We start from the raw sequence: 10,169 nt of genomic DNA, 5'->3' as shown, positions 1-10,169 counted from the left end.
GGTTAATGATGTTTGACGTTCAAAGGGTCTCTTCGACAAACCGTGCAGCAGCAAACCAGATGGTGATTCTTAAGAGGATAATATATGAATGAATAACGGTTTTATTGTAATACATTCTAACAAAAACAAAACTACACATACAAAAATAACACACAGTACCAACATTTAGCTACTCCTTGCTTCTGTACACTTCCACTACAAGCTCCTTTCTTGCTGATAATATATTGTGATATAATATTACTGTAGAAAACTGACCAGAAACTGTTTCCTTCAACTGAGAAATATCTCTAAACTTAGGTTGTTACAACATGATCTGGATCTTATAATCCATGTGTTTGTTTCTTCTCGTCTGGACTATTGCAACAGTTTGTTTTCATGTCTAAACAAGAAGGATGTGTCTCGCCTGCAGTTCATACAAAACTCTGCAGCCAGAATTCTGAGCCGCTCTAGTAGAAGAACTCACATTTCTACAGTTCTTAAATCTCTTCACTGGCTTCCAGTTTATTTCAGGATCAACTTTAAAATTCTGGTTCTTACTTTCAGATCTATTCATGGTCAGACCTTCCATCAGTGATCTGAGCTTTGTGACCCTGGTCTGGAAAAGCGCTATATAAATAAAAATTACTTACTTACTTACTTACTTACTTACTTATATTGAGATATTATAGCCACGGCATTTGTAGTATTGTCGAGTACTTGACTCTGGTGTAGTAGTATTTACAGACCACATGACTCTTGACGAAGTCGTAACTGCTTTCATTTGTTTTCAAATCAAAATATGTCCAAACATTAGCTTTAAAAGCTACTGGAATCGACTGTATCCTCTCGTCCTCAGTCAGCACGGGATCTTGCAGGATTTCATTGTTCCTTTAGCTGCTGAGGATGGAATGACTGCTGCCATCTCGTGGCTGGAAGTTTAATTGCAACACAAAAAGCACTATATAAATAAAAATGACTTACTTACTTACTTACAAAAATGAATAAACACTGTCATTATTTGTGTGTTAATTATAAAGAATAACAATCAAATAGTTTTGTTTTATACACACTTTATTGAATTATAAACCTTAAAATGAACTGTTTGAATATAACGGGCCAGTTCCCACGCAATGATATTACATAGATATCTTAGGGTTTCACCAAACAGACTTTTTTGGTTCCGATACTTTGACTATCGAGCGATACTATTACTACTACTACCGTGAGATAACACTGCTCATCCTTTGACTACAAAAATGAATTTGTATTTATTCAAATAAAGTGTTTAGCATTTTGTGTAAACATAAATGAAATACAGTTAGTTTGTACACTTTGTTTATCCTACATACTGTAAACAAAGTGACAGTTTTGTGAGGAACACAGTGCAAACAACCCTGCAGGCGTCAAACTCATTAAATATACACAAAAACCCCCAGAACAAAACACAGAGAACATGTTTGTAGAATAAAGATGTGATGTAACTCTATACATAGATGCAATAAATACATACAAAATGTATAAAAAGACAAAAATAAATAACTCAAAAAGTACAAAGCGCGTGTTGAGCATGAGCGAGAGATCTGTGGCAGTGGTGGAGGTCGTTCGCAACATAAACCCCATTTGTTGTCAGGCCTTCGGGTCACCTTGACCCCGAGATAACACAAGTGGTGAACACGCGCTACACAACTTAACGTTGTTTTAATTTGTAGGTGACTGCATACGTGTCTCAACCCTATCTAATCAGGATTAAACACAAATTATCTGAGGCAGATTCCAATGATAAAAACAACATAAACGATACTTCAATGACATTTTTTTTGTTGTTTTTCACTTGCACACGGTCGACTGGAAGCTTGTCTTGTCTCTGCAGAATAGCCAGCAAACCTTGACCCGATCCAATGTGAACCCTGTACCACAACAACAACAGCTAAAAACAATAACCCGCATATATATTTAAGCATCAATCACGTCCATGTTGGAGCTAATCACCTTATCAATAACATGACCAACATCTCGTGCTACATGTTACGATGCTACCGAAGCATCGGTCGGTGCCAGTGAAGAAGTGATGCCATCATAGATAAGAAAAACCTTTGTCTGATTGGCAGGGATCACCCCGCCGTCATCAAGAGACGCTTCACCAGCGTCCTGGTCGTGTCCGGCCTGTCTCCTCTGTTCGTGTGGGCGTGGAGAGAAATCACCGGCGTCCAGGTGGGACTTTATTTTAATCCTGGTGCCACACTGGTTCTGAATCTGTGCTCGTTCGTGTGCAGACGATCCCGTCGTTATTGGCTCTGATGGGGATCCGGATTGAAGGTTTAATCCCGGCCGTGGTGCTCCCCCTGCTGCTGACGATGGTGAGCGGCTTGCCTTCGACAAGACATGGGATTATTTATCAACATTCAATCCAACTATGACGTAGATATTCTTCTGGATCTGACCTGTTTCGTCTCCAGGTCCTGTTCCTGGGGCCCCTGATGCAGCTGGCTCTGGACTGTCCCTGGAGCTTCATGGATGGAATCAGGGTAGCGTTTGGTGAGATGGAATCTGGATTTCTAGTCACGACTAAATGTTCTGACACGGTGGGAAATGTAACCGCTTTGCAGATGCGGGTCCAAGTACTGGTTGAACTCTGAGCTGTGATAACTTTATTGATGACACGGGAGAGTCTTTGGGACGTTTTACTTTATTCCTGCACATGGAAATATAAACATTCAGGACAGGAAGTAGTTCCTCTAAAGCTCAACTCTACACATTACTCTCTGGTACGCCATGTTTCGTGTGACAATTTCACAGTGGTTTACTTGTTAAAATACATACATACATACATACATTTAACACAAAACACTACAAGTAATATACAGAATAAACAAAATAGATAATGGACATAAAAAACATTAATGTTAGTATGTGTTTTAACGGATATAACATGCATTTGTATAGAGAACATTCCTACTACTCTGGTAAGCCGAAGGCTTCTTATACAGGGCCTCTCTATAGAGGGCGCTCTTGTACAATTTCCTTCCTTCATTATATTTGTGTGCCAGTGGAATTTTATACATGATTGTATCTGTGAGATAAACGAGTAAAAATGTGTCTTTCATCAGAAAAATGAAACCATACAAATGGAATCATTAGAATAATTAAATAAAATACAATAAATAAAAAAAAGATACATTACCATAAAGTGGCATCTAGATAAATAATGAATTAAAAAAAAACAAAAAACATGTTATTTATTAAAGAATATTCATGATCCAGAAACCCTGATGTTCTGGTCTGTACCGGTCTCGGTCTCCTGCCCAACGGGAGCAGTTGGACCAGGGGGTCCCGGGTCAGAGGGGTCAGTTACGATCCAGCCTGCACGTCTCGACGTTAAATGAACAAACTCTCTTAACTGGAATCTAAACCTTGTTCTGCACGGCTGCCTCTGTGGCTGCTTCCATTTTTCTATTGTTTCCTATTTTGTGTGTTTCTTGTGAGTCGCATTCAAGAGGATCATTGATGATATAATTGGATAATTGATGATCAATAACTCATCCTGAGGATTTATTTCCACCATTTCTGACTCCAATGGCAGGAAATGATAGTTGATGACGGATAATTGAAAATGATCTGCGCACAGAACCATCGTTTTCTAACAACATCCCACAGATGTGTCACAAGAGTGTCTTGTCTTCTGCTGCAGACCCGTGCTTCTGGATGTTGTGCTTCAGCGACATGCGCTGGTTGAGAAACCAGGTGGTGGCGCCGCTGACGGAGGAGCTGGTGTTCCGGGCCTGCATGCTGCCGATGTTGGTGCCGTGTGCCGGCCCAGCCACCGCCATCTTCACCTGCCCGCTCTTCTTCGGAGTGGGTCAGTACCATTAGATCTCGTTTGATTGGCTCACATCCGTCGACACCACTGGTGCTGAAGCCCGGGCCCGGTTCCAGAGGCATTTGGAACTGCTGGTCCGCACGGTACCGAAAAAAGAGTTTAACCATTTATATAATTTCTGTTCTGTTGATTATTACTGTTTGAATGTGTTTCATGTAGAACTAAGATGGTACTTTTGTGGGCGTACAATAATACAAGCAGGTATGATCGCCTCGCAGCAAGAAAGTTGTTGGTTCACTTCCAGGTCAGGAGGGAGGCAACTTGTGACCTCTCTGTGGGGAGTTTGTATGTTCTGTGGGTTTACTCTGGGCACTCCGGTTTCCTCCCACAGTCCAGAAACATACAGAGTTTGAATGAGAACTTGAGGAAATTGTCCGTAGGTATTAGTGTGAGTGTGTGTGTGAATGTTTGTGTGTCTTTGTGTGTCCTGCGTCAGACCCAGTGACACTGTTGTAGACTCCAGCCCCCCGTAAGGGAATAAGCGCCATAGAAAATGAATGAACGAGCCTCTTGATTAATGTTACTTCAACAAAAATACCATTCTTTCAAGTTTACTGTAAACTAGTGAAAATAAGGGAAACACAAATTCTATATGATTTATTTTTTTTACTGTGTCTATCCTTGTTCGTGACTGTAATGCCTGCATTAAACCAAACTGCTTTGGTTTGTTTGCTAGAAATCAAACAATGAGTGGAAAATACTTTGCAGCTAAATGTGGACAAAACTGAAACTCTGGTGATTGTTGATGATAAGATTCCAGGGTTGAGTCAGTACTTGAGTGACTTAGGTCAGTCTGTCAAACTGAGCCTGAGAGACCTGGGTGTTGTATTTGATAAAATGTCTCTTGTGAAGAAAACTGACCACAAACTGTTTCCTTCAACTGAGAAAAATCTCTAAACTTATTTTCATGTCTTAACAAGAAGGATCTCGCCTGCGGTTGATACTAAACTCTTGATGTTGTAATTGTTGTGCATCATTCTTAAAAACTGAACTCTTTTTCTTTCAGCTCACTTCCACCACATGATCGAGTTGTTGCGCTTCAGGCAGGGAACGCTGTCCGGGATCTTCCTGTCTGCAGGTAAACATTTGACGAGTCGTATATTAAATATTTAAGGACCAAACAAAGTCTTCTTCAATCAAAGCTTCGGTAAAGAACCGCAGCCTCGTGTTTAAATAAGTGAATCTAATGTGTGACAATAATCTGGACCAGAACATCGCGGCTCAAGAACTCATTCCACCTTTCCGGGTCATGAACACCCCATAATAATGCACAGACTCACCAGACGACTGATGCATTGTTAGCTACTTGAAAATGTTTATTTACTTTAGTGTTTAAATGTAAAATGTTGTCAAATGATCACCTTAACTTTAAACTTTAGCTTAAGTCCCATAATTTGATTCATTTTATTTTTTATTTTATTTCCACAAAAATATCTAGTTTAGTCTCTGAAATACAGGAAATGAATGTATTTCCATCCTTGCTTTGTTGTTGAGTTGGTATTAAATATAATTTGAAATGATGTTAAAAGTCTTCAATGATTTCTCTCCACCATGACAGTGTTCCAGTTCTCCTACACCGCTGTGTTTGGGGCGTACACAGCGTTCATCTTCATCAGAACCGGTGAGCAGTACCTTCTCTTTCGGCTTCTAAAGAAACGATATCAATCTAAATCTATAAGGGACAGATGTAGATCACGGACGTCAAGAATTACACAAACATTTCCAATGATGGTAAAAGTTGAAAGAAAGGAATTTGATGGGATTTAGATTATTTTTCAAGACTGGTAAATATAGTGTTCTGCAATTTGTACTGCCAAGAACCTGTCGGTACCATATGTATACAGGGGTAACAGTACGAAATATAGTAAAACTGTAGTAACAAGTATATACTTGTAGTATTGTCCAGTACTTGACTCTTGTGTTGTGATAGTGTAGTAACAAGTGTATACTTGTAGTATTGTCCAGTACTTGACTCTTGTGTTGTGATAGTGTAGTAACAAGTATATATGTGAGGTCTGTGGATCAGAATCTACTTATGGTTCCTCGCACACGGCTCAGGACCAGAGGAGAGAAATCTTTTCAGGCTGTTGCTCCTAAGCTTTGGAACGATCTTCTCTCTCTTTGCGCTTGATGATCTACTGACTCCTTTAAGAAACATCTTAAGACGTTTCTATTTGTTCAGGCTTTTCCTTGAATTTCTCGAACTCCTGTGTTGTTCTCGGTGTTGTCTTGATCTTTGAAGTATGTACTGTTTTGAGTATTGTTTTGATTGTTAAAGCGCTTTGTGACCCTGGTCTCGAAAAGCGCTATATAAATAAATATTACTTACTTACTTACAGTACTTGACTCTGGTGTTGTAGTATTTACAGACCACATGACTCTTGATGAAGTCGTAACTGCTTTCATTTGTTTTCAAACCAAAATATGTCCAAACATCAGCTTTAAAAGCTGCTGGAGTCACTGTATCCTCTTGTCCTCAGTCATCGCAGTAATCTTGTGGGATTTATTTGTTCCTTGAGTTGCCATCTAGTGGCAAAAAACCGAATTGCAACAAAAGATGAAGATTAAAATTAGATGTTAATTGTAAATGATCTTTACATTTAAAAGATATAGATACTGTTCTGTCCAATCTTGATACGAGATATTAAGAGATGTTTAAGTGTCAATATTTTCTTTCACCACGAGCCTGTGAAAGAGCAGATGTTGTCTTGCAGGTCACCTGGTGGGTCCGGTGCTTTGTCACTCTTTCTGCAACTACATGGGTTTCCCCGCCATCAGCACCGCCATGGAGCACCCGCACCGCCACCTGGTCCTGTCCTCGTACCTCATGGGGGTGGTCCTCTTCTTCCTCCTCCTCTTCCCCTTCACGGACCCCTCCTTCTACGGGGCGCCCACGCCCGTCTGCAGCCTCGCCTCCGCCGCCAGCTCGCTCTGCCTGCCCTGAACTCACTCCCGCTCCTCGTCATGGCGGCGCTTCGTGCCAAACCCCGGGTCCATCCGGACCCTCGAGTCCGGGTCACAGTAAGCAATTCAGTCACGACATAAGCTGAGTCACGGATCGTCGTGTGTACCTCGTTTTTGAACTGAAAAAGTCTAGATTGTCAGCGCTATGATTGAGCGTGTGTTGAATATTGAAAATGTAGTTCAGAGAAATGGAGCAAATTCTCTTCCAGCACAACCTGTGTCCACAAGAATGATTTTTCATGATGGTTTTCATCGTTTTGATCCCACCCTCCAGCTCGTCCTGTCATTTAAGGCGTGAACGATCAGCAGCTCACCAGTGAATTATCGACTTTTAGAATCGACTCATCGAGTCAAAGTCAGGAACTTTACGACGGTCGTGTAGTTTACGATTACCTTTTAATGCCACTTGGTGGAAATGATGGTGATGATGGTGTTGTTGAACGATATTTAAAGAAACGGGGAGAAGTTTCCCTAATACTCCACCACGCTCTGACAGGATCTTTTGTAAAAAAGTGTTTTGTGCTTCTGACCATCAACATCACAAGTTATTTAGGTACATATGCTGGACTTATTTTTCTGCTTATAATAGAAAGATGGTGATGAATGACAAACTGTGAAGAAGCTACTCGTTACATCAGCAATAAATCACAATCAGATATTCGTGTATTTAATTTATTCAGATCGAAATGGTAGTTTTACAGGAGGGTGCGCTGTAGTTACATGACAATGATGCCAGAGGGCGCCAGAGCTTCGTGTAACACTTCTTCCTGAAAGCCCGTTGTTGTGATCGGTTTAAGAGTCACGTGGTGAGGTGCTGGAGACTGACATGTGCAGAAGGATTGTGGTTGAGTTTAAACTAGTATATATATATATATATTGTTGATATCGTGTTGCTACACTCATGTTGACTTGACGGTTTCCTTTTCCATCTGAGAATCACATTCATTTGTGAGTCGTCTGTACTTTTGTCAGTTTTAGGAAACGAACCCACAACAGTGGAGTCGACATCCATGACTTCGTATTCATGACGATGTGTTATCGTTGCGATCCAATAATCTACGTTTGGCTGAATCGAGTCATTCCCGCCTGCAAGTACGAGACTCGCTGGTGTTAGCGACACCGCGGCGCTGGTGTTAGCGACACCGCGGCGCTCGTGTTAGCGACACCGCGGCGCTCGTGTTAGCGACACCGCGTCGGTCTGTACTCGCAGAACTTTTCTGTCGACGTTAGCTGCCAACGAGTCCGGCTGGTGTCGGTGTTATCGCTCCGGATGGAATCTCCTTGACTTGCCAACCATGATGCCACTGCGACGACTTACCTCTTCAGCCAACAGTTTATTTTAAACCCACTTTACCAATTCGTCGGCTTGTTCGTTTAATGAGTTATTTTTACGACTCCAGCTGCTTCATCAGCGCCTCAGAAGATTCACATGGCGGCGGGTTCTTCCCCATGAGCCTGCTTTTTAACTTTGGTTTTGATATTTGCTGCTTTAGCATCGTTTGCTCGATCTGTTTTTCACTTGAGCTGCAGCAGAACCACTTAATCTAATCGACCACTTTAGCTAAATATCCCTTTTCAAGTGAAGAGTTTCTATTCATCTTTATCAACTCCATCTGTGGTGGTTTATTGGCTGATATTAGACTCGTTTCTGATGATCTTTGTTTTCGCTCTTCTCTTGGAACCAAGTGTCTCTTCACTGGAATTGAATGTTTGTTATTTGAAGCCAAGTCTCTGTGATTGATCTCAGATCCTTGGTGTCTGCGGTTTTGGATTAAAGTAAATTTTCGGGATTGGCAATAAATTTATACATTGAGATCGTAGTTGATGGATTTCATGATGAAGACGTTTAAAAAGTGTTGACGTCAAAAGTAAGTCTTCACGACACGTTGATGGGTTTGATATGTGATAGAAAAGTCGTCGATGCTCAATAAGATCAACGGCTTCTACGACTTTCCCGTCGATCCAGAAGAAAGTGAGTGTTTTGACTGGTTTAGGCGACTTGAAGTTTCCCAGCCGAGCTCGGCTCCCGTTGTTTAATGTGGTCGAGATCCACGAAAGATCAACTTCCTCTCGTCGCTTCGGTTCAAATCCTTCTGAGACCATATTTGCTTCTCTTGACGGCGTCCAGGCTGTGATGGTCCTCGACGCGGTTTCTTCAGGCTTTTTGATTTCATGTCCGGATCAGGCAGGAAGTGGGCCTGATATTGTAACAAACAACAACCACATGTCCAGAACCTTGAGTTTGAGAATCTGTGTATGCGGCGTCCAGACACGCAGAGAAAAGTCTATTTTTGCTGCAGACGTGGACTCTTGATGTTTATACACTATTTTATACTCAGATCTATTTTCAACGAGACGTGCATGTATTTTCTGCCGACTGACGCGTGTTTTATGACGACAATCTTTTACAAAAAAACGATGAAATGTTGTGTGACTTGTAAATGAATTCAATAAACGTCTGGACTGAGGAGCTCCTGCTGCAACATTCTTGGTCATTAAAGTCACTCTTTGGTCTTCGCGACTCGTGTCGGTGCCGAGGTTCGGTTCCGTGGACGGTCCTGGGATGGTTCCGATGTTGATGTCGAATGGGTTTTGAATAAGAAGCATGAAGTGTCTGCGGCAGCATCTGCTAATGCAGCTCAACTGCTTTCACATCCATTAGTTCCCTTTAACACTTCCCACCTCCTGACTCTCCACCGCTCGCTTCTCTTGACTCTTCGTGGCCTCGTACCTCTGACTAAAATCAATGTTCTCTCCGTTCTTCTCCGCCTCTGTCGTAGCAATAAAGCTTTTTCTTGGGTGTGTGGTTTGTCCTCTTTTCACAGCGTCACGAACGAGTGGAAACTGACGTTTTGATGAAGCTTCACGAGTCCATTTGTTCAAATCTATGGCTAATATTCTGTTTCTACATGCGCCACCTACTGGCCTCTTAAAATATGACACCGTTTCGTGAAGCTTCGTCAGCACATCGGTACTGACTTCATCTTACCTTTTGACCGAGAACAAAACCTCCTCGTGACCCAGTTTGTCTCGGTCTCAGTTCCTGCTTTTACCAAAAAAAGAAACAGACAAAACTAGTGGCAACATTAATTTTATGTGTAAATTAACTATTTGACACCTAATGATGAATAATAACAAATGCTAATTATGCTCCTTGTTTAGGTAGAAAGTGCAAACATGTCTATTGTACAACGATATAAATCATACAGAATAAACAAAGGTAAAAACAAACAAAAGAAAACAGTCAAGCTGTTTTCTGCACCAGGACATCAACACTTTCTACCCAATTATCACAAACAAATTATAATGGCTTATAAAATGAAGGAACATGTTTAGTTTGTTGATCGAA

The 10,169-nt window shown here is 41.3% G+C and overlaps 1 protein-coding gene across 1 annotated transcript in view; it reads left to right on the top strand.

The window, feature by feature from the left end:
- rce1a (Ras converting CAAX endopeptidase 1a) overlaps positions 1–9,290 on the top strand; it is a 9,771-nt gene extending 481 nt beyond the window's left edge. The window contains exons 2-8 of the mRNA XM_087788468.1: positions 2,088–2,190; positions 2,253–2,336; positions 2,436–2,514; positions 3,668–3,835; positions 4,863–4,934; positions 5,415–5,477; positions 6,571–9,290. Coding sequence (XP_087644594.1) covers positions 2,088–2,190; positions 2,253–2,336; positions 2,436–2,514; positions 3,668–3,835; positions 4,863–4,934; positions 5,415–5,477; positions 6,571–6,800 — 799 coding nt within the window. The 3' untranslated portion in view covers positions 6,801–9,290. The remainder of the gene's footprint in view (positions 1–2,087; positions 2,191–2,252; positions 2,337–2,435; positions 2,515–3,667; positions 3,836–4,862; positions 4,935–5,414; positions 5,478–6,570) is intronic.
- Positions 9,291–10,169: the final 879 nt, after the last annotated feature.

This window comes from Callionymus lyra, chromosome 4, assembly GCF_982586985.1.
Source record: "Callionymus lyra chromosome 4, fCalLyr1.hap1.1, whole genome shotgun sequence".
In the NCBI taxonomy this organism is placed as follows: domain Eukaryota; kingdom Metazoa; phylum Chordata; class Actinopteri; order Syngnathiformes; family Callionymidae; genus Callionymus; species Callionymus lyra.
Note: the sequence above shows the minus strand (reverse complement) of the source record. Positions and strands in the feature narration are given on the sequence as shown.